The sequence below is a fragment of the Macaca thibetana genome, chromosome 16, assembly GCF_024542745.1.
Source record: "Macaca thibetana thibetana isolate TM-01 chromosome 16, ASM2454274v1, whole genome shotgun sequence".
Classification (NCBI taxonomy): Eukaryota; Metazoa; Chordata; class Mammalia; order Primates; family Cercopithecidae; genus Macaca; species Macaca thibetana.
In genome coordinates this window covers 27,478,226-27,503,511 of record NC_065593.1, presented here as the reverse complement: position 1 = coordinate 27,503,511, position 25,286 = coordinate 27,478,226, and the positions used below count along the sequence as shown (strand labels likewise).

At 37.3% G+C, this 25,286-nt stretch overlaps 1 protein-coding gene across 6 annotated transcripts in view; it reads left to right on the top strand.

Annotated features, from left to right (window-relative positions):
* The window catches only part of MYO1D (myosin ID), a 382,795-nt gene that overhangs the window by 98,213 nt on the left and 259,296 nt on the right, over positions 1–25,286 (top strand). For all 6 annotated transcript variants that reach the window (XR_007720271.1, XM_050763783.1, XM_050763784.1 and 3 more), the window contains 9 exons: positions 1,226–1,319; positions 3,474–3,639; positions 6,633–6,686; positions 8,256–8,351; positions 11,712–11,828; positions 14,154–14,357; positions 18,566–18,711; positions 18,789–18,903; positions 23,511–23,681. Coding sequence is in view for 5 of the 6 variants with exons in the window: in XM_050763783.1 (XP_050619740.1) it covers positions 1,226–1,319; positions 3,474–3,639; positions 6,633–6,686; positions 8,256–8,351; positions 11,712–11,828; positions 14,154–14,357; positions 18,566–18,711; positions 18,789–18,903; positions 23,511–23,681 (1,163 nt within the window). In the remaining variant the exon portion in view is untranslated. The remainder of the gene's footprint in view (positions 1–1,225; positions 1,320–3,473; positions 3,640–6,632; positions 6,687–8,255; positions 8,352–11,711; positions 11,829–14,153; positions 14,358–18,565; positions 18,712–18,788; positions 18,904–23,510; positions 23,682–25,286) is intronic.

Here is a 25,286-nt window from a genome sequence, read left to right as displayed (position 1 = left end):
TGATAGACAAGAGTATTAAAGGGCAGAGGAGTTAAGTAACTTAGTGTTGGAGTTAGAAAATTATATCCTAGGACTATGTTTTGTTTAAAACACATCACGAAAACAATATTGCTGGGTTTTAAAGGGGAGAATAAAAACAGTTATATGAGTGTGTGGTGTAAAAGCAAAACATTTCTTCACCTTGAGTGCCTTATTCTTCCCAAAATTCCAGCAGTAACAGCTGTTAACAGTTTAGTGTTTATCCTTTTATACATTTTCTCTGTATGTGCAAACACATATAGTCATAATTGCATGTTATTATATTATAAATGTATAATTATATAGAGAGAATTATATCTGTTATATAACTCATTTTTCCGTTTAATAATATATAGTAAATATCTTTTCATTGGTGTTTTCTATAGAGCTAGTGCGTTCTTTTTAATAATTGTGTAGTGTTCCCATTAAATAATTGAATCACAATTTATCCAGTTATCTACTGATGGATATATAATTTCCAGATTTTAACCATGACTTACAGTACAGTCTATAGAAATATTTTAAAACCTTTGAACATTATTATTATTTGGTTATGTTAGTATTTTTTAGTATTTCCTTAGGAGAAATTTCTACCAGTGGAATTTTTGAGTCAGAAGGCGTAAGCATTTAACATTTTTGATAGATACTTTGAAATTGGTTCCTTTTTCCCCATCCCCCAGCCATTATCCCAATTGTCATGCTTTTTCTATGATACCTTGTGTCTGGAGCTTGCTGTTTTGTTTTTTCATTAAAATTGCTCTAATTTTTTAAACGAATTATTTTGTCCCCTTTAAGATTAAAAGAAATTCTCTTGCAGAAAATAAGGTTATATGAATTTAGTTGTAACCACTGTTTGACTCACTACCTTATTTCTTTTCTGCTAGACTATGAGTCCCTGCCAAGTACTAAAACTTTAGTCTTAGTTTACCACATTGGTACTGTTTTCCTAAGTAAATTTTTGTTTGTAGTCTACTCATTATTTTAGTTTTATAATAGTTTTATTTTCTTCCTCATATTCACGTCTGTTAGAACCACTAACCATGTCAAGGCAGGATGAAATAACTCAAAAAAGCAAAAAAATGAAACAGTGCAACATGAGGGATTTTAAATGCATCACCAGTATCAGATTTTTAAATTACTCTATTAAAAATTAGCTTACTCTTGGTTTAAATTATTATGTTAAGCCCTGAACAATTTTTCCCCCCAGGGGAAAGTGGAGCTGGTAAAACGGAAGCCAGTAAGTACATTATGCAGTATATTGCGGCCATCACCAACCCCAGTCAGAGAGCAGAGGTTGAAAGGTAAGGGCACTCTAATAATGGGGAGGAATTCTTCTTAGCACTCCGTTTTCTCTATAGACTTGGCTAGGCCTAAACTCTACAGGTTGAGCATTTTTGGGGTCTAAACCTATGGGTTGAGCATTTTTTGATGATTAAGCTACTTTGATTCTCTTAAGTGCATATTGTCTCTGTACTTTTATTTATTTCACTGTATCTATTTCTAGATTTGTTTTTAGTAGAAAAATACTACTATGGTAAGCTTTACCTAATTATGAGACCAAAAGAATCATTACTCTGAAGCAGTTGAAAGTGTTCCCATCCTGGTTTGTTACTGTTGACTTAAATGTGGTCAGCAGAGCTGTTATAATTTACACTGGTAGGTTCTATTGTTCAAGCTCTCACAGGTTCCTTGCTCTTTTCACCATACCAGGGTTTTTAAAAAACTGTGTTCTGAGAGAAGTGGGACTCTGGAAGGCAGACCCATGCCTTTCCATCATCATCATTACAACATTCAGAACCCACTGACAGTGGAATTTCTGAAAAAGATTCATTTTCTAAAAGGATTTCATGCCATACTGTGCTGTTGTTCACGGAAAGATGAGTGATAACTCTGGTCTCTACTGTCTGGGGCCCAGCATTTAGGGGAGCAGCTGGCACATAGTATTTGCTTAACAAATATGTAAGGGATGAATGGGTGATAGCTATCAAGCAACAAGACTCAAATTATGTGGCACAGCCTTTTTGAGGAGAGAAACTGTTTTCCTAATTGGTTACTTCAAAGCTCAGTACTAATTTAGTAAAGAGTCCCACCTCATCTACACATCACAATCTTCAGTTTTATGATAGGAAGAAAGGATACTGGGTTGGTGTAAAAGAAGAGCGCTTACACTTCACTACCCCGCGTGCCCTTTCTTCTTTTCATCACGTTGGGCTGCATTGCTGGGTCAGGAGAGGCATTTTTCTTAATTGTAACACATTCCTGCTTGTTACTCTGACTTTGCAATCTAGTTTGACAAGGACAGGGATGTGTGTAAGTTTTCTTAATTTCCTTAGGAGCTCAGGAGAGCAACTAGATGAGAAATAAATTAATTTTACACCTACTATAGTAGAGTAAGGCATATATAAATTTACTAGTCTTTCACAAACATATCTTATCACAAGCAGTTTCCCTATGCACACATGTTTTTAAAATATGCTTTTGTTTATGAGGCGGTAAGGTTGAACTCTCCAGTATTAGTGGGAGTAACAGGAGATCTGCCACGTCAAGTCATTTCAGAGGCCAAAGTTATTTCTGCAGGTATGCCTGTATAAGAGGAATTTTATCAGTGGAATGAAAACAAGGATATAGCATGAAGTTTAAAATGTATCCATTGGGAGGGACTGCTGTATAGAAAGTTAGCATTCGTCGAATAAAGAATGCATTAAATGACTGGTGCAAAGGAGAAGTACCATACAGCTTCAAACAAAATAATGAGCAATTTCTGAACTAGTGGAGATTAAATTTGTGATGTATAACTAAGTACAATAAAATATCACAATTCCAGGTTTTATAAGCAAGTGCCTTAAAAATTGTATCATTTTCTGTATCACCTATTCTTTCCCTTTTCAGAACACATCTTTTAAAAATTTTTCTTTATGTAGATAAAATATGTACATTTATAAAAGGAAAAACAAAAATTACAGAATTAAGTTGAAGGCGTAAAAGTTCCCTGAAATCCTACTTTGCCCACTCCGTCAGTCTCCTGTCTAGATAACCATAGTAAGGTGTGCCAATCCCTCCAATTTTTAAGCATTTGCTGGCACATGTGCATGCACACACACACACACACATACATGTGTACCCCCACATAGACACACAAGGATCCTGCAATGCATGTTGTTTGACAACTTGATTTTATATTCATTAATATATGCTGGACATTTCCATGTGAGTACATATTGATGTACCTCATTCTTTTTAGCACCTGTATAGTATTTCATTATATTGGGAAACAAAAATTTATTTTTATCCCTGTTGGTGGACATTTAAGTTGTTTGGGTTTTTTTGATATTGCAAACAATGCTGGAGTCAGCATCTTTATATAAATATTTGTATGTGTTTCAGCAAAATCCAGTTTTTAAAAAATGCTAGTCTCTATAAGTTTTTATAATGACTTTCGTGTATCTGTGTTAAAGAGTGAAGAATATGTTGCTTAAGTCCAACTGTGTTTTGGAAGCTTTTGGAAATGCCAAAACCAACCGTAATGACAACTCCAGCAGGTTTGGAAAATACATGGATATCAACTTTGACTTCAAGGGTGACCCAATTGGTGGGCATATCAATAACTACTTACTGGAAAAGGTAAAATGTGCTTAATTTCTGAGGGTAATGTTTTAAGTGCTGAATGTTTAAACAAATTATAGAATTTCTTCTATTGACTCAAAATAGCTTTAAATCCTATTCTCCCTTCTGGATTAGCTTTTTATGATAAGATATTCTTCTTTTGTCTTCTCTTCTTAGCACTTACAATGTCAAGTTGGAAAAAGTTGTGGACTTTGTAGATAGATTTAGCTATGCGTGTGAATGGGTGGGGGCACAGGTATGAGTGTGTGCCAACTTCTGGGTAAGGTTTAGCCAAAAATCAATCTTAAGACTAATCAGTTCTAGTCTTTTTGTACATCACCATCTTCTATACATTTTAATTTTAATTAATTTGATATTTCATTTTCTTCTAGTTTCTATTTGTTCATTGCTTTATAGTAACATATATGTAATTTGTGGTCTTACATCCTAATTATGAAGCAAACTTATTTGGTCAGTAAAAACTTAAAATAGGCCCAATTTCTAGAGGATTCCAATTAGAATTCTCTTCTTGGGACCACCAGAGAGGTTATGTCTGGTTTTGTTTTGTGTTTTTTGAGACAGGGTCTCACTCTGTCATCCAGGCTGGAGTGCAGTAGCGTGGCTCACTGCAGCCTCAACCTCCCGGGCTTAAGCGTTCCTCCTACCTCAGCCTCCTGAGTAGCTGGGACCACAGGCAAGGGCCACCATACCCAGCTAATTTTTTTTTTATTTTGTAGAGATGGGGTCTCCCTGTGTTGCCCAGGCTGGTCTCAAACTCTTAGGCTCAAGCAGCTCTCCTGCCTCAGTCCCCCAAAGTGCTGGGATTACAGGCATGAGCTGCTGCACCCAGCTGGTTGTGTCTTAACTAATCTTGATTATCAGTGGACATGACTGCAAGAGAATACATAGAGTTCATTTTTACAGTTAAGCTTGTGCTTTATAAAATTAAGTCTCCACCTTGAATTTACACAGATCTAAGCTGATAGGTTTTCTCAGTTAAGGGTTTCCTATCTCAATTAGGCCATAGCATCCTTTATGACCATATAATGCAGTATAATCTTTATTTTTGTTTGTTATAGTGTAGTCGGACTGTTAAGGAAATAAATGTATTATCACAGTCAGTTGAAAAAGGACAGGAAATGCCAGGTATTATTATCAGTCTTTTTTCCAAAATGTTTCATGAATTCACTTTATGTATAATACATATTCAATCAAAAGGGTCCTTTTGAATGAACTCATATTTTGAACCCTCTCCTAACAGCGGTGTTTTTGGAACCATCTAAGGCAGAGGTCCCTATGGATTGATCTTGCTCAACTGACTTTTATTACAGGATATAAGGCATTGCTTTTTGAAATGCCAGCAGACCCTGGGGAAAGGAATGTTGAGAATATTCCTCCCTAAGCATTCCTTCCTATTCTCCCCACTTCTAATCCTTATCCCACCCCCAACCACCAAATTCCATCTTTAGGCTCCAGGTTAAAAAAATCAAAATAGTTTCATTCTTCAAAAAGTTTTAGGGACATCTGTTTTAAGCAATAAAAAGAATTATCAAAGAATTGCAGGGGAAACCCCATAGAGAAGACTCATTCTTAGATTAGTATATAATCCATGGGGTCTTTAAGATATTTAACTGACTTGGGATAGGTCGGATAAAGAAAAAGGAGCATTAACCTTGACTATGCCTTCAGCTCCAGCCACCTCTTTAAGAGGAAATTGTTGGGCAGGTGGGAAGGCTAGTCATGGAACGAAACTGTAAGCTGGACCGGGTGTGAGGAGGGGAGAGGTGATAAAAGGATTATAGGATAGCGGAACAGAGGCTGAGGAAGAATTGGGACCTGGCTCGGACTGGTGAGGAGCAGCCTGGGGAGGAGGGGAAAGGCCAGATGGGTCCATAGAAAAGGATTCAAAGGACTCAGAGCTTGGGGTGGAGACTGAAGGAACAGATAGGAGAGAAAGAAGAAAGATTTGGGACGAGTTGCATTGGGAGCAGAGACTAGGGAGGGACTGATGTGTAAAAGAATGCCTGGATGTCAGGCATCTTAGACCGTTTGCCCATTTTATGACAAGAATTATCTAGATCTTGTAGGATGGAGAAATTAAAAGTGCCATTTTCTGGCTATTTGGAACCACTGTAGAGTTTGTTTTGGGGTCAAGCGGTATTGCAGAAGAAAATAAGGCATTTAGATTTAGGTCAGGTGTGAGTTGAAGAGGTTTTAAGTTCTTGAGAACACAGGCTAAGGGAGAAGAAGGAGGAATGGAGGGTGGAAGGTTGTCCATAGTGAAGGAGGCAAGCCTAGAGCAAAGAGAGGGTAGAGACATGGGCAGTGGCGGGGACGGGGGTGGCACTTGACACCCAGGGGAGGTGGTGCTTGCCACCAAGGTGAAGGATCAAGGCAGGCATCCCCACGGTGATCAGACACCAGTGGAGTGTGGGTGAATAATCAGGGAGGCATCCCCACGGTGATTCAACACCAAGGGAAGACTGTCTTCCCGAGTCCGTGACCGGCGCTGGAGTTTTGGGTTCACGGATAAAACATGTCTCCTCTGTCTCTACCAGAAAAGGAAAGGAACTGAAATTAAGGGAAGGGAGAGATTGAAGGATAGCGCCAAGACTGAAAGGAGAAAGAGGTTGAGGGATAGTGAGAGAGGTTGGACAAGAGAGTAAAAAGAGGCCGCTTACCCGATTTAAAATTGGTGAGATGTTCCTTGGGCTGGTTGGTCTGAGGACCTGAGGTTGTAGGTGGATCTTTCTCCCGGAGCAAAGAGCAGGAGGACAGGGGATTGATCTCCCAAGGGAGGTCCCCGATCCGAGTCACGGCACCAAATGTCATCAGTTAAGGCAGGAAACGGCTATTTTTACTACTTTTGTGATTCTTCAGTTGCTTCAGGCCATCTGAATGTATACGTGTAGGCTTGAGCTCAGAGGCCTGACAGTTCCCTAAGAAAGTGGCTCCTGTTTTATTTTAGGGGCACATTTTCAGGTTAACCATTTTAATTTGTTTTTTCTTAGTCTCGAGTGATTGTGCAACAGCCAGGAGAAAGAAGCTTTCATTCTTTCTATCAGGTTAGTAATCCGTTATACAGATAATTGATCATTTGCCCAGTTGTGCAGGAAATGAGTATTTGTGTCTTGGGCTTTCCCCTGTCCTATGCATCCCTCATCTCCATTGGCCCCACAACATGTCTTGCATGCATGCATGCACACACGCATGCACCACACCCCCTGCCCTACGTGCTTAAGAGCTTGGATGAGCATGACTGTTCCACCCAGCTGGCAGGAGCTTAGCCAACCAGATGACTGCCTTGGGTGAGCATCCGCCATATTTTCTTGCAGTGTAGATAACACTTTAATGACTGTGGAAGCTTTTGAATTGGTACATTCTAAATGTTAAATTAATTTTTGTTTTAGTTTGAATTGAAGCTGTTGTTTCCATATTTGGGAGTTCCAGAGATCAGAATACAAATTCAGTTTGTTTCACTCATACAGACTAAAAGCAATATGATTAGTTTTAAAAAACAATCCAGATTTATAACTTTTAGGGAGAATTGCCTTTTTAATCCATCAAGTTTAGAAAAAAATTTGAGTATTTCAAAAGTGCCTTTAGATTCTAAAGCAAAAGTTTTTAAATAGCCCTCCTGTTGGCAAGTCTTTACACTTAGAGAACAAGTATGATACATTATTGTAATTTTTAAAGCCCAAAGTAATATAAATCAAGGCTAACAGAAAGTAATTGAATGGTGACAATACAATTGAATGCGATTCAGTCGAGTTCAGTTTCTTCTAGGTAACTGCTTTGATGGACACTAATTTGTATATATAAGTTCTGGTATATTCATTTTAAAATCAATTTTTAAAATCTGATAATTAGACTTTTTAAGTAAATGAAAGCATACAGTTTAATTTAGAGAATATAAACATAATACCTTCCAAAAACATGCTCTGTATAAAAGCACTATCAATATTGTGTTTATGGTTCTGTTGGCAATTTGCCATGTTTTAAATAAGCTATTTTTCTACCAAATTTAAAAGACTTCTGTTTATTTCAATAACCTGTAACTTTTTCCCAGTGTTCTCCCCACTTGGGTGAAAGTATTAAAATTTATGTTTATCCAACAGTACGATCATGGTTCCCCAGCTGTCCTCCTTTCCTGAGAGGTACTGATTGATGAGGAAAAGCTGTTTGTTTCCAGTGTGATTCAGCATATGACTGTCTGCTGATGCTTCTTACTTCCGTAGCAATATTGACTTTCTCTAAATTCTGAGACAGAACTATATCCTGTCTGTAATGAGGCTGCTAAGCAAGCAACCACCACAGAGCATAGGATCCTGTTTTACAAATGACAGCATTCAAAGCAAGAACCTTTGATGCCAGTTATATTGTAAATGAGATGAGACATTTTCAGATTAATTTTCTTTATGACTGCATAACATTCTCTGTAACTGATGACATTGAAGCCCATTTACCTTGAAGGTTTAAAAAAATAAACCAACAAACAAAACTTCTTCAAAGCTAGACAAAGGAAGACATAAGTGAATTAAGCCCAGAAAATGAATAAAAGCTAGATTACCACTAAGTTCACGTTTGGTTCAATGTACATCTGGCCAATTTATTTCTAACTAAATATTTTTCAGCTACTCCAAGGAGGTTCAGAGCAGATACTGCGCTCTTTACATCTCCAGAAATCCCTTTCATCCTACAACTATATTCATGTGGGAGCTCAATTAAAGGTGAGAATTTCCTCTTTGAGATTGCTCAGATATAAATCAATCAAAGAATTGGAAGAGACATTCAATAATCATCTGGTCAAGCCTGCTGCCTTTAGGCCAATAAGCATCTCTTTTATTCTCTTCTATTTTTTAAATTCTCAAGGACAGAGATTCAGCACATTTTTGAATCAACAACTTTGCTTAAAATCAATTGCGATATTTTATCACCATCTGACGGGAAAGAAGTTTTTTCCTATGTTCAATGTTGTATTTTAATTTCTAATCCTATCCCTATTCCTTTTATTTTGACACTATAAAAATATTGATAGGACTAGGAAGCCTACCTCCTGAGAAGATTCCATATGATTTGGCCAAAGGCAAGTGAGTAAGACAAAATTAAAATGCACTTTGATTCTCCATTCACTGTTCGAATATTGATTTTGATGCACCCTAGAAATAGTTTTGTGGCCTTTGAGGCATTTCTATTCAACTTTCAAGTTTTTCCATTTTTTCTCTTTTCTTGCATACAAGCACTTGCATACACTTATATGCAGGCATATTTTTGCTCTTTTATTTCTAGTTCATTTTCTGCTAGTAATTTTACAACTAATTCTAATAATAGTTTGTTGATAATAGTTACACTATTATCCTGTTTCATAGGAGGGAAGGTATATAAATGCATATAATAAGATATGGCAGGATATAGATCACAGTATTAATTATTTGTTCTGGATGGGTGAGATTATGGATGTTTGTGTTCTGTTTTTCCTTATTTAAAAAATTCTATATTAAAAAATCTATTGCTTTCATAGTTGGGGGAGAAATAAAAGAAACTATAAAGGAAAAAGATCTAAGACATGGGAGATATTTCTTTAAAAATTGTATTAAAATAAACTAATTATACCTGCATTATTGGTTTAGTTGTATTTTTATTGCTGTGCATAGAAATTAATGATATTTTGGTTTCTGCAATTAATTTTCCATTATTTGACATTTAGGTTACAACAACTTTACTTTTACAGTCATCTGAGAGCAGGCATGTTTGACTGAAAATGAATTAAAAACAAAAAACAATAGAGGGCCACACTCCAGCTCTCTGAGAACTAGCCAGAGACACTTCAAGATGTGTAAAGAATTGTAAAGTCAACTCCCGGAAAGCCAGTGACTGGGAATGTTTGTTTTCAGTCAAATTGTCTTATTGACTAAGTTACTTTTGACCAAGTCATGTAGAGTCCCCACAGAAAGCAAATATTAAATTAATAGCCTTTTTTCTAGATTAAATTTAGCTTAGATTCCCTTTTTATCAAAAATTTCCATGTCTGCTTTCCCCACCTTTTTTTTTTGCTTCCTAAGAAAAACAAAGAAGTAATAAATGATCATAGTCAAAACCTAAAATATGAACCAAAAGGAAACAAAAATACACTAAATCTTACCATACAGAGATGATTATTGATAATGGTTTGTGTCTATATTTATAAATGGAATCATACAATAAATCCTGATTAAATAAACTTGTTTTTATTATAATCTTTCCATGCAAACAAATATAAATTAATATAATAATTTTTATAACTATTGAGTATTGTACTGTCTGTATCTTAACCAGTCCTAAAATGCAGGAATCATATACAATTAAGATATTTGGGGTTGCAGGTAAGAGAAGACCCAATTAAAATCTCCAAAAACAATAAGAAAATTATCTAGCATAACAGGAAACCCTGAGATGGGACAGTTCCAGAATTAGTTAATCCATTGCTTTAACGATGTTGTTAGGGACCCGGGTATTTTTTTGGTTGTTTCCCCAACTTACAACTCTGCCACACTCAGTGGACAGCTTTGTCCTCTTAGGCTGGTTTTCCTTGTAGTCCCAAAATGTCATCAGAAGTTCCAGGAGTCACATGCAAAGGAGATGTTCATGGCTCATGTCCTTTTATAAGCGAGGGAAACCTCCCCAGAACCCTCCTCCACTCATCCCCTGTAAACACTTTCCCTCGTGTTGTATTGATCAGAATGGCATCCCATGCCTGTGGCTAACCAGCCATTTTGGTAAGGGAAATAAGATCGCTCTGATGAGTTTAGACCAGTGAAGATTTACCTCTTGAGGCTAGGTGGATGCCAGTCACAAAGGGCATGCACACTTAGGAGTAAACAAATCAGGGTTCGATCAGCAAGAAATAAATGAGGGTAGAGGATGACTGTTAGGTAAGCAGCCAACAGTTCCCCACAGTAGGACATTTAGATTTTATCCAGTTACTTTCTGATTTCAACATGGTTGCAGTTTATAATAATAGTAATATCTGATACTGCTGAGTGTTTTTTTTTTTTTAATGTGCTGGTACTAGGGAGGTGCTTTACATAAATCTTTATTCAATTCTGACAACCACCCTGTAAGATATATGTTATGCCTATTTTATTTCTGAGGAAATTGAGGTTCACTGAGGTTGAGTATCTTGCCCAAGGAAAAAGCAAAAACCTAGGAGGAGGAGGGGCTGATCTGGTTGTCTCCTGGACACTAGAGGAACTTGTACTCACCAGGCAGAGAGGTCCCCTTCCAGGGCCCTTCCTCAACAAGTGAGCATCAGGCCAGGTCTCTGTATCCAAACAAGAGGAGAAACTTACTGAGGAAAGGATTGGTCAAGCCTCTGTGGCTGCTGCTGTGGTAAAACTAATATAAGCAGTTACTATTGCTTTATTGTGAATTTCTGTTTATGCACTTGTATTTCCAGTGTGATGGCCACAGCTCTAAAAGGGTAGGTGATTCATCTCTGAGCTACCTGTACCAGTTAGTAGAGCTGACTTACGAAATACGTATCAAGTGAGTGAAAGAATGAAGTTCTAGTTCCAGACTATTTAATAGCTTACTGAATGACTGAGGCTGGCTGTTTTGCTTTTGAGGGCCCACCTTGCCTCACCTGGAAAATAAACCGCCTGATTATATGAGAGTGAAGTGTCATTGCCAGCCTAAACAAGACGATTGTGGAACAAAGAGCCACAAACAGTAGCCAAGCATGTATCTTGGAGGCTCCCACATTCAGCACTTCCATTTGTGATCTCACATTCCATACTGTTGCCTTCACTGATCATGGAGTGGGGATCAGCTTGTCTGAGCCAGCTCAGGACTTGCTCCCTCACTGAAGGTTCCAGAAAAGGGCACAGTGCTTATTTTAGTTGATGACTTTCACACACAAGTGGGCTTTGTACGTGCTAAATAATGTTGCAACTCCTGAAATCATTTTTATTTTCTCTGGAGACTCAACATCCCCTCAAGTGATTTACTACGAAGGCAAAACCTTGGTATAACTTAAAGTTAGTTTTTTAATTGTTGAATTTTAACGCTCATATGAAATATCTGTAACCTAAGGTTTTTATTTTCATCCCCAGTGTTCTATCAATGATGCTGCCGAATTCAAAGTTGTTGCTGATGCCATGAAAGTCATTGGCTTCAAACCTGAGGAGATCCAAACAGTGTATAAGATTTTGGCTACTATTCTGCACTTGGTGAGTAGGGACACCTCTCAGAATGTATTGTCTTCTGCTGAGGACAGGATGCTTTCTCAGAAAACTTTGTTTTTTCCCTGTAGATTTAAAACGTATTCAGAGAAAATTTTGTACATGTTTTAAGAAATTACTGTGTCTGTGATTTCTTGCCATCATTTTTTCATATTATGAGGCATTTTCCAAGCCACTATAGGGTTGGAGACAACGACTTCAGTTAATTGTCTTTACTGGTATTATCAAACTTTGAATTGGTTAATTTTAAGGATAAAATAATTCAGCAGTGATGTGACTACTAGTGGTATACATTTCTAGTGGCGTTTGAAACATAGAATCATAGGTTATCAGAATTGGATTTTTGATCGTCTCATTTTACAGGTTGGGAAATGGCCCTGATGGGTCATGACTGCCTCAAAGGCACAGCCAGCTCATCCCAGAGCCGACACCATAGACCACTTTGGCAGATTCATAGGCCACTTGTATCCCACTATACCACACCAAACTTAGAAGCAAAGAACTGTGTGTCAGATTTCTTTCATTAACATTTATGTAATTAGAGATATTTAAAATACACTGAACATATAATCTTACAATATGAATGACAACATGGATTCAAATCTGGAATAAAAATTACTTTTAATATAGCAAGATTTAACTCTAAATGAATCAGAAATGTACAGGATCTTTATGAAAAATACTATATAGCAATATAAACAATAAATATTCCTGACTAGGAAGACTTTAGTATTATAAATTGTCTCGTCTGTTTGAATTAGTTTTTAAATACAGTGCAGCAATCCCTTTCAGAATCCAAACAGAAATTTTATTTTGTTTTTAACTTGACCTATTGATTCTAGAATTTTCTGGAAAAAGATCAAGTAAAGTATATTAAAGAAGCGTCATGTAGGGTAGGGTGAGGGAAGAGAGAGAACATGACTAGTTCTACCAAACTTAAAATGATAGTGACAGCTGTAGTACTTTATAACTCTTTGCACAAATTCAGCACCAGATGAACAGATTAATCAACTGATTGGTTAATGTGCTGGACATTTGGTAGATGGTTAATAAGTATGTATTGCTTATTGGATGAGTGGAATATAAGTTGGTTAATGTGCTGGACATTTGGTAGATGGTTAATAAGTATGTATTGCTTATTGGATGAGTGGAATATAAGTAGACTCAAACACTTGAGGAAATTTAACATATTAAAAAGGTGACATTTCAGCTGGGCAGGGTTGCTCACACCTATAATCCCAGCACTTTGGAAAGTTTGAGGTTGATAGATTGCTTGAGCCCAGGAGTTCCAAGACCAGCCTGGGCAACATGGCAAAACCCCATCTATACAAAAAATACAAAAATTAGCCAGGCGTGGTGGCACGCATCTGTAGTCTCAGCTATTTGGAGGGGCTGGGAGTGGAAGGATTGCTTAAGCCTGGGACATTGAGGCTGCAGTGAGCCGTAATGCACCACTGCATCCCAGCCTGGGTCACAGACCCTGTCTCAAAAAAAAAGAGACATTTTAAATCAGAAAAAGCTAGACTGTTCAATAAATCCCGTTAGAGCAACTAATAACCATGTGAAAAATAGAGTTAGATTCTTACTTGACACCGTATACCAAAATAAATTGTGGATGGATTAAAAAGTTTAAGGAAAAAGGCCGGGCGCGGTGGCTCACGCCTGTAATCCCAGCACTTTGGGAGGCCGAGGTGGGCAGATCACAAAGTCAGGAGGTCGAGACTATCCTAGCTAACAGGGTGAAACCCCGTCTCTACTAAAAATACAAAAAATTAGCTGGGTGTGGTAGTGGGCTCCTGTAGTCCCAGCTATTTGGGAGGCTGAGGCAGGAGAATGGTGTGAACCCGGAGGGCAGAGCTTGCATTGAGCCAAGATCACACCGCTTGCACTCTAGCCTGGGCAAGAGAGCAAGACTCTGTCTCAAAAAAAAAAAAAATTAATAAAATAAAATAAAAAACTTAAGGAAAAAAAAAACTATAAAAGCATTAGAAGGAAACATCAAATGCTCATAAACCCTTTGGAGTAGGAATGGTCTAAGTATGACACCAAAGAAAGAGAGATCTTAAGGCATAAGATTCATAGCTTTGATTACATAAAAATGTAAAACTTCTATCAAAAACATCACTGAAAACAAAAAGATAAATGAGTAGAGAAAGGGAAAAAGTAGATGAAACTCTGTTTTTATATGTTGAGATGTGTAATGTATTTAGGAAAATAGGTACAAACAAGGTCACCTGAATTATATTTTGTATTGGCAAATATATCCTTGACATAATGTTTCATAATGTGTTTTTTTTTTCACTTTTGATACAGGGAAATTTAAAATTTGTAGTAGATGGTGACACGCCTCTTATTGAGAATGGCAAAGTGGTATCTATCATAGCAGAATTGCTGTCTACTAAGACAGACATGGTTGAGAAAGCCCTTCTTTACCGGACCGTGGCTACAGGCCGTGACATCATCGACAAGCAGCACACAGAACAAGAGGCCAGCTACGGCAGAGACGCCTTTGCCAAGGTGAGAGTGTAACTGACCCTCTGTCACCTGGTGTTGATCACAGTGGGAATTCGAGTGAAATCCTGTGAGCGTGTATTCAGACATTCTTGAAAGAGGTTAAGGCTTTTGGAAACCATAATGATACTTTTTGGCCATTGAAGCCTCAGTAAAACTCCCAGATGTAAGCATCACTGCCAGAAAAGGTTCTGAGAAGAGTGGAAGCTGACTGGGGGCGGTGCTCATGAGGGCTTCATGTGTACAGCTCCTCTCATGGCCTCCTGTGCTGCTTCTCTCACTCAATAATGCTTCGCCAGAGTCAACTGACTGAGCTCTGATCCATTTTTTTTAAGTTTTATTTATTTTTAATTGATAATAATTGTATATGTTTATGGGTACAATGGGATATTTCAGGACACGTACACATTATGGAATGATCCGATCAGGCTAATTAGCATACCTCTTACCTCACTTACTTATTTATTTGTAATGAGAGCATTTAAAATCCACTCTTAGCAATTTGAAACATTATTAATATTATTGTTAACAACAGTCACCCTGCTTTGCGGTGGATCACCAGAAGTTATTCTTCCTGTCTAACTGAAACTTTACCGTTTGACTAATGTCTCACACTTTCTGCATCCACCCCCGTCCTCTATCCTCTGGTAATCACCATTCTATTCTCTGCTTCTATGAGTTTGACTTTTTCAGATTGCATAGAGGTGAGATCACACAATATTTGTCTTTTTGTGCCTGACTTATTTCACTTAGCATAATGTCCTCCAGGTCTGTGTACCAAGCCTGCAGTGATAGTACTACAATTTATTTAACCATCTTCCTTTTAAGTCATCCACTTTGCTTCCCTTTTTTGCAACTGCAAACAATGCTGCACGTCTTTATACATCTATGCTTACACACTAGTGCTTTTGTTTCAGTTGAATGGATTCCCAGGAGTAGTCTTGCCAGGTCAAAGGGTATACTTATTTTATTTTTATTTTTTGAGATGGGGTCTTGCTCTGTCATCTAGGCTGGAGTGCAGTGGCACAATCTTGGCTCACTGCAACCTCCACCTGCCAGGTTCAAGTGATTCTCCTGTCTCAGCCTCCCAAGTAGCTGGGATTACAGGAGTGTGCCACCACACCTAGCTAATTTTTGTATTTTTAGTAGAGACAGGGTTTCACCATGTTGACCAGGCTGGTCTCAGACTCCTGACCTCAAGCAATCTACCTGCCTCGACCTCTCAAAGTGCTGGGATTACAGGCGTGAGCCACCACACCTGCCATATACTTATTTTAAACTTCATTTTTACTGATTTTATGATTGCATGGTAATATTTTATTGTTACTTTTATTTCATTACTAGTGTATTTGAGCATCTTATATTTTTGTAGAGTATTTAAACATATTCTAAGAAATGCCTGGGTATATCTTTTGTACATTTTTCTTTGGAGCTGTTATCTTTTTATTGTCAATTTATATCTTAGCATATCATAAACTTTAACCCTTTGTCTATTTATCTGTGTGGCAAGCATTGTATTTTCTCATGTCTAACTTTTGTTGTTGTTTTACTAGTTGATTAGTTTACTGTCTATTTCATTTTTTACTCTTGTAAGTTAGTCTTGGGGGAATTTGAATTTTTCCTAAGTGCAATGGAGAGCAATAGGGAGGACTTTAAGGAGGGGCAATGACTCAAGTTTGCTTTTTTTTTTTTTTTGGCTGGAGTGCAATGGCACGATCTCAGCTCACTGCAAGCTCTGCCTCCCGGGTTCATGCCATTCTCCTGCCTCAGCCTCCCAAGTAGCTGGAACTATAGGCGCCCGCCACCACGCCCAGCTAATTTTTTGTATTTTTAGTAGAGACGGGGTTTCACTGTGTTGGCCAGGATGGTCTCAATCTCCTGACTTTGTGATCTGCCCACCTCGGCCTCCCAAAGTGCTGGGATTACAGGCGTGAGCCACCACGCCCGACCTTTTTTTTTTTTTTTTTTTTTTTTTTGAGATGGTGTCTTGCTCTGTCACCCAGGCTTAAATGCAGTGGTACAATCTCAGCTCACTGCAACCTCCACCTCCTGGGTTCAAGCAGTTCTCCTGCCTCAGCCTACTGAGTAGCTGGGATTACAGGCACCCACCACCATGCCTGGCTAATTTTTGTATTTTTAGTAGAGATGGGGTCTCATCATGTTGGCCAGGCTGGTCTCAAATTCCTGACCTCAGGTGATCTGCCCACCTTGGCCTCCCAGAGTGCTGGGATTACAGGCGTGAGCCACTGCACCTGGCAAGTTTGCATTTTTAAAATGATCATTCTGGCTTTAGTATGGAGAATGTTATGAGGGCTAGAGTAAGAATGGAAGCAAAGAGGCCAATTAAGGGGATATTATGTTAATCCAGGAAAGAGATGAGGGCAGCTTGGACCAGAAAGGTGGAAGTACAAATGGGGAGAGGAGGAGGATTTGAAATGGACTGTGTTGAGAAAATAAAATCCATAGGACCTATTATGTGGAGAATGAGAGAAGCAAGGATAATACTTTAACATGGTCTGGCTCCAGCCCACCTCTCCCGCCTCATTTCTTACCATACCCAGCCCCCCTTTCTTCAGCCTAGCATATTAGTCTTCTCTCAGTCCTCACAGATTATCCTGATCCCTTTCTCCTTCCAGTCACAGGGCCTGTGCACATCTGTTCCCTCTGCTTGGACTGCTCTTCTCTACTCTCTTGCCTGGCTGCCTCTTACTCATCCTTCTGGTCTCAGGTCAAGTATCACTTTCCCAGAGAGGCCTTCCCTAACCTCCCTGAGCACTGCATAGATTAAATTCCCCTAAGACCCCATGTACCTCTCCTTTAGTGTGGATATGTGTCTGCGAGGTGGGGGGCAAGTGAGAGAGACAGAGAGAATAATTTTTTCCTTCATTCTGTTCCCTAAGTTTCTTGGAGATTGAGACCATATTTGTGTTTGCCTAGACCTGTATCTCTAACAAACTATATGTAATAAGTATTCAGCAAATATTTGTTGAATAAATGAGTGAATTTCTAAGTGGTGCTATTTATTTGTGGCTAAAAGTAGGATAGGAACAGTTGTTGGAGGAGGAAAGATCAAGAGTTCTTTGAGTTTGAGATGGCTGTGAGATATCGAAGAGTCAGTGTCAGGTAGACGGTCAAACTTGTGAGTCAGGAGCTCAGAGACTGTTCTCTGGGTCTGGATTTGGATAATACCTTTAGGAGTCATATTCGTATTATTTAATCCTGGGTGAGATGAGTTAGAAGGTGCTAGAGAGTGAAGAGAAGAGGACCAAGAAGAACTCCAACTTTTAGAAGTCAGATAGAGGAGGAGGCTACCAAAGGTCACCAAAAAGGAACATCCAGTGAACAAGTAGTAAAAGTCAGAAAGACTGTTATCCAAAAAGAGAAGAGTATTGCAAGAAGGCAGTGAAAACCTAGGTTGAGTGATGCTGAGTGACAGAGCAAAATGTCCGTATGAGGTACAAGAAAGTATCTATGTAAAGGTGCTGGGAGTCTTTGATGAGCCATTTCAATGGAGTAATAGGATGTAAGAGGAGACTGGAGTGGATTGAAGAGTAAAGGGGAGGTAATGGATATGGGTGAAGAGAGTGGGTAGCAGGCAGGATACGTTAAAGAAAGTTTTCTAATGATGTGACATTGCAGAGTACACGTGTATCGGGATGTGAATGTGTGTTAGCATGTGGTGCCTTTGTCCGTGTGTGGCTTAGTGTGTGTGTTCTTGTGCATTGGATGTGTTTGATTCTCAAGGAATTTCAACCCTTGATCTTTGGCTCAGATCTTCATTTAGCATTAGAAATCAATATTTATATTTTTAGAATTCATATAGCTTTAGTAGATCATAGATATTAACTCACTAGTTCTCAACTCTTTATAATTGATGAAATTAATAATAAAGCAATGAACTGGCTTATTCAAGGAATCAGGCAAACTATTGATATAGCTGGGCAGGGAAACATGCTTGGAGGGTGTCGTTGGAATTGGTGTAATGACCAGTAATAATCTTTTAAAAATACAAGCTATTTACTTTAGTTTTGCATACATCATGTAGTTTGGGTTTTTTTTAAATGGACAGTCTACATTTTCAATTGTTCTGCTGAGGCTAGTAATGGCTATGCTAAACAGTGAGAAGGGGGAAAGGAATTTAAAACTGATCACAAATCCAAACAGAGGACTCATTCCCAAATGGGCAAGCATTTATGATGCTATTTTCCTTGCAGGCAATATATGAGCGCCTTTTTTGTTGGATCGTTACTCGCATCAATGATATTATTGAGGTCAAGAACTATGACACCACAGTCCATGGGAAAAACACTGTTATTGGTGTCTTGGATATCTATGGCTTTGAAATCTTTGACAACAACAGGTAAACTGGAAAAGATACTTAAAACCTTGTTGCCTATTTTCTATTTGTTGAAACCTAATTTATTCCTTTTCTTGTAGTTTTGAACAATTCTGCATCAATTATTGCAATGAGAAACTGCAGCAGCTATTTATTCAGCTGGTTCTGAAGCAAGAACAAGAGGAATACCAGCGGGAAGGGATCCCCTGGAAACACGTGAGTGGACTCTTAACGGAAAATGCCTTCATGTGTTTCTTATATTATTGATAACGTCAAATTTTATTTTAGGTATTTCTTGATCTTTTGGGGGTACTTGAAACATCTGAACCTTAGCTTTCCTTTTTGGGATATGTAAATACAATTAATTTCATCATTTTTAGGTGGGATTGCTATAATTTGATAGACTCCCTTGTTGGTGCCCAGAACATCCTGAGTTAGAACCAGTAAACCTGTTTTCGCTTTATGACTGATACCACGTGGGCTTTCTGGTTCATATCTGTCTATTAGAGTTTAGCATACTTTATTAAGTTTTATCTTAAATTGGCTGAACTTTGCTTCAGAATCTAGTTTCTTCTTCCCTTTTTCCTCCTTTTTCTCCTCTTCTACTTTGTAGACTATATGGTATTTTATTATCTTCAGTTAATGTTGTTTATATTCTCTGAAACCTGGGCATTAAAACACTTGTGTTACTTTCATCTCCATTTTCTTGTGTATTACACTTCAGTCATCACCTCTACTCTCATCAATCTTTGGGGACTTTTGTATTTGTCAGAGGCAAACTAACCTAGTAAGATATAGCTGGAAAGTATAATGGGTCCATGGTGCAAACCACAGAGATCATAGCTAAAAGGCATGACTTGTTCGGTTTTTAAATTTCCTATGATAAGACCTTCTGCTTATGATAGAAATGAGACATAGTAATTTTTCTTGTAAACTTGTATTTTTAAGCAATTTTGAAAATGAACTTGAAAGATACAAAAACTTTTAAGTTTCCATAGTTTGAGTTTATAAGATTGTTCATCCTCTTGCCAGAGAATAAAAATAAAGCCAATATTTGTTTTTTGTTATCCAATATAATAGCAGCAAAAAATTATTTGAAATACTATATTTAAATGACTTTTATCTTCCTTCCTTTCTATTTTCTATTTCCTCTCATTCTGAAATAAAGAGACAATGATATAACAAATAGCTTGCCTGCCTCAAAATTGTATCTTTGCCTTCCATCATGTGTTAAACGTTAGAATACTATAAAAAAGTTGCTCAAGTATATTGGCATAAATTTTACCTATTTGCAAATAAACCAAAGAGTTACTTTATATAAGAATTATCTATAGTTTGATTTAAATAGTGAACTTTCTTAATACAATTAAAATTTAATTCAGTTCAATTAAGTGTATATGAAGCTTTCTAAGAATGAAACTGTTGTATAATACACAATATAACTGAAGCTTGGATTTTTAATACCAAATGTAATCATAAAACTTGTTATTCGGATGTGATTCCAAGGTACTAGTCAAAAATATCCTTTAACAATCAGAATATCAAATTTCATAGGCATAATTGACAACAGAGTAAGTAATGCAGTAGACTGTTCCAAACATCTCAAAAAGAATCAAGAATCCCAAAATGCAAAAAATTTTAGCTAAATAAACCAAGAAATATTTGTCCTAGAGGGAGCAGAAGGGTAACCCCAAAGTAACAGTTACTCACTACATGCCAGATCCCCCCACAATTAGAATCTCTGTTCTGGGTAAAACCCCAAACTTCTAAACGTAGTGATTCTTTTTAAAAGATATTTTATTACGGAAAATTTTAAACACACATTAAGAAGAGAGACTACAGTACAGTAAACCCTATATACCCATCACCTAGCTTTAACATTTACCAGTAGATTGCCAGTCTTATGCCATCTGTATTATACCCACCTACTCCCAGATTATTTTGAAACAAATTTCAGATATCACATTATTTCATCTATTCAATTGGATATCTATTCAGTAAATATTTCCATGTATTTCTCTAAAAGAGTTTTACAAAAACCGTAATCACGATACCATTATCATACCTAAAACATTAACAAAAATTCCTTGATATCATAAAATGTCCAGTCAGTATACATGTTTCATATTTCCTCAGTTATTTTCTGATTGTTGTTTTGCAGTTTAAATTTCAATCCAAATAAGTTTCTTACATTATGATTGATTGATAGGTCTCTTGCATATCTATAGATTTTCTCCTTAATCTTTCTTTTTTTCTTTGAATGATCTCTCTTTGCAATCTTGTGTTGAAGAGAATGAGTCATTTGTTGTGGAGTTTCCCACAGTCTGGATTTTGCTAATTGCATCCCTCAGGTGCCATTTAATATGTTTTTCTGTTTCTTGCATGTCCTGTATATTGGTTGTTAGATCTAGAGTCTTGACTGGATTCAGGGTCAGTTTTTTTCCACAGCCCATTTCATAGATTGTGTGTGAACTTCCACCAGGAGGTTCATAATGTCTGGTTATCTCTCTGATACATTCACTTTTAGAAACTTTTGATGCTGTAGTTTGCAAATCATTTTAACTATTGAGAACTTGACACTCAAGCACAAAGCTGTTTTATCTGGAGTATGGACGAGAGGCCAGAGCCCTGTGTCCCTAAACTACCCCATCACAACTCTTCTGGCTCCTGGTATCGCTTAGCAAACCTCATGGGAATGCCAAGTTGCTGGAAGACCTTAGTTTGAAAACTACTGGTTTAAGCAATGTTTGAAGCAGTATTAAACTTACAAACTGAAAGTTACTAGTGGAGACCAATAGCTTTTAGTAATGTAATTGGAATTTTAGGGAAGGTAATTCTTTAGTCCCTGGAACAAAAGACTTGGTCTTTAACTTCATAGTCCCAAAGTCTAAGATGTCAACTATTAATATAGAGCTCCTGCTTTTTGAGTAGTATTAGGATTTTTTTGCAAAGATAGAAATAACTTTTCTCCCTAATTAGAAATGTAATAAATGCCCATAATGAAAGTAAATATTTAGACTTACATTGCTTCACCTCAGTACCACTGAAATTTTATGCCAGATAATTCTTTGTTGTAGAGGCTGTTCTATGCATTGTAGGATGTTTAGCAGCATCCCTGGCCTCTACCCACCAAATGCAAGTAGCACCGCTACCCCATTTTGACTAGAAATGTCTCCTGACATTGCCAAATGTCCCCTGGTGGGCAAAATTCCTCCTAATTGAGAAACTTTAATTTAGACAAATCAGAAAAGTATAGAAAACAAAGTAAAAACTACCCACTTTACAGGTTTCAGTCCATAAGATACAGAAGAGAATATGCAAGACTAGAAATGGAGCTAAAAGCCACGTACAAATAGCTGGCATAAATCCTTGGATTTTAAAGCATGAAATGGGAATACATGAGTTACTTGAGTGGTCTATTATGAGTATGTAGACCTTACAGAAGGTAATGGAGACAACGATCAGTTTAGGTAACTCCTGCATAAGATGGGACATAGCAACACACCAGATTAAACTGTGTGATCATAAGCTGCCCCTCGTTGCGACGTGCAGCTTGCCTGAGTTGGACCTTTGTGTGCCCTCTGTGTGTGGTGATAGGTGCATTGCAGGCTATCAGAATAAACAGGTGTGGCAGAGGATTGTTGGACAAACCTTGTATATATAGAGTTGCTGAAAAGCCAGAAGTTATGTATAACTTCATTCAGCTTGTGGAAGTAAAGGAAAAGCTTTTTCTTATCTTTTATAGATACTTATTTATTCAGAATTAAATTCTTTATATTATGCCTAGAAAAATGTCAAAATTCAATAGAATTTTGAATAAGCTTTCTAACTTTGGGGAAACTGAAAGAAATGCTCTTTTGGAGTTTAGTCATTCAAGGTCATGTAACTAAAAATGCAAGTTCTTTTTTTTCCGTTTTAAGTGGAGTTTATTTAACACTAAGAGATAAAGGGTTGTTAACAAACACAATAACAAATGGACATCTGATTGGTATGAGGCATTACTCTGTACACGTAATATTGATATTTTTGTGTACCCTCAGTGCATAGCATTTACACATAGAGCCACTGCTGCACAGCACAAGAGTATCTGAAGAGGCTGAATCAGAGTAAGGCTGTTTAACAGACTGAAATTTTTTAGTATATATATTCTATATGAAAACAGAACTTTTGAACTGGCAAGTAGAAGGCAACTCTGCCAAACACTTCAGTTAAAGACCCCACTTTAGTGCACAGTTCCACCCCTTCCATCTGCATGCATGACACATTAAGAGTATTTAAAGGTAAACGAGGCAGTTTGTGGCAACCACAGCCATCATTATGAACATATTGCACAAAATTTCTAAAACTAAACATTTAACTTGTACCCTGCTTTTATAAAAATGCAAGTTTTGTGTAGTACCTTAACTTTATTATCAAGTAGTATATCAGATAATACTTTAAGGTTATTTGTTGGCCCTTTGTGGAAGGTGAACCTTATGATTAATGGCAGGCAGATTGGTATGAAGGAGTAGGGTTGGGTGTGGGATCTGGAGGCAGGATTAAAATGAGTTTGTAATGGCAGAAATGGTGTCTACCTTATTATCTTTGCCTTGGGCTATACTAATCTCAGACAATGTATTTCATGATAGAAAGTTAACAAAGAAATTTAAAAATAAATCTCTGTTAGAACGTGTACTCGTTTTAGTGTAAGACTTCTTTAATGTCACTCACACATTGACACTAAAGTAGTTTTATCTAAACTCCTGATACAAATGGGGGTACCAGGGTTTAACCTGGCCTGGTCACTGTTCTCTTCAGAATTGCCTCCTTGCTGTGTCCTACAGATTGACTACTTCAACAATCAGATCATTGTTGACCTTGTGGAGCAACAGCACAAAGGGATCATTGCAATCCTCGATGACGCTTGCATGAATGTCGGCAAAGTCACTGATGAAATGTTTCTTGAAGCACTTAACAGTAAATTAGGCAAACATGGCCATTTTTCCAGCCGAAAGGTAATGTGTTTAATGATACCTTCTTCTCCCTTTTATCTGTGAGATTCTCCTTATTGTTTGATGGAGTTAAATGACTTTATTTGTTGGGTTAAAAGAATGTCCCCTTTTATAAGAAAGAAAAGTCACAAACATCCATTAAATGATTTATTGCTGTGGATAAATCCTGCCTCTCTGGTTTATAGTATGAAGAAATTGATAAAATCATGTTAATCCAGGAGAGGGAGCTCCAGACTATACAATTTCGTAGAAATAGGAAAAATGAGCATGATTCTTTAGAAAGCATGATGTCATTTATAACCAATAGATGTAGAGGCCTTGCTCATGTGCTAGAGTTTTACTCCTGCATCTGATAATTCTGGCATGGAAAATAGCTTTTGTCCTTGACTTTATACTGTAATCCTCAGTAACAAAATGTGTTGTGTACTCTACCGTACTTCTTCAGACCATATGACTTTCTTGAAAACAGAGAGATTCTAGTTGTAATTCTAGTTATTACAAAGAAACTTATTCATTAAATAAATGGGTATCCTTTTAACTCTCCATTTTTCACGATCTAAAAATGTCATAAACAGATCACATATCTGTAGTAATTGGTGGCAGTTGTGATTATCAGACCTTTGTGCTGATATGGACATATCATTTGCATGGAATATTCCATTTGCATAGTGTTTGTTCAAGAAATTCGTGTTAGAAGAGGAAGACATCATCATCACCCCTGAGACTTCCCTGCACATAGTCTTGTCTAGTAACCATATGCTAAAGGGAAAACAGGCCCCTGCTCCTTCACATCCATAGAAAAAGGGGGCAAACATTTCTGCCTCTCCACAGTTCCATATAAATCTATGACACTGCCATTTTTTAGTGTGAATAAAGTCTATTTTCTAACTTCGTCTCCTTTGAAATTATGTAATCAGAACAGGGAAATTCTACAGTTAACTAGCTAAAGCCCAAATCATCAAGAAATAGATTACTAGCTGATATTGATTTTAGGCCAGTTTTTTCTAAAATATTCTCCTTGGTCTGTTACTGAGGATTGATTGTAACCCTACTACAAGTTGGCTTTCAGATACTACAGTCTGCTCTTTCATATTAGGATTTTGGGTTAGGACTGCTTCAGTCATTCCCCATTTACACCACAAATACCTAATATGTGTTTCTCATCTTCCAGGTGCAATCCTAGGTGCTGGGGACAGAGCACTGAGCCAAGTTAGAAGTCACCTAAATAATTTAGAGTGATGTTTTTAAAGATGGCATGATTACATGGGCAAATGTCCTATCTTTGAGGGAAAGTTTATAAATGCCCTTTATAATCACAGTTCAGGTTTTGGAGACTCACTTAGCACTGTGCCTACCAGATGGTAGACATTCAATCAGTGTTTGTAAAGTTGAATTGAATTTTTCCCAATCATATCAAATAAATCTTATTTAAATTTTCATTTAAATTAGCTATGAGTCTCACATGAGAAATCAAATCTACCTCATTTTGATACCTTCTACCTTGGCCATTTATATACCTGAATTAAATGTGTCAACCAAATATTTTGAAATATAATGCCATTCCTTTTTTTTTTTTTTTCTTTTGAGATGGAGTCTCATTCTGTCGCC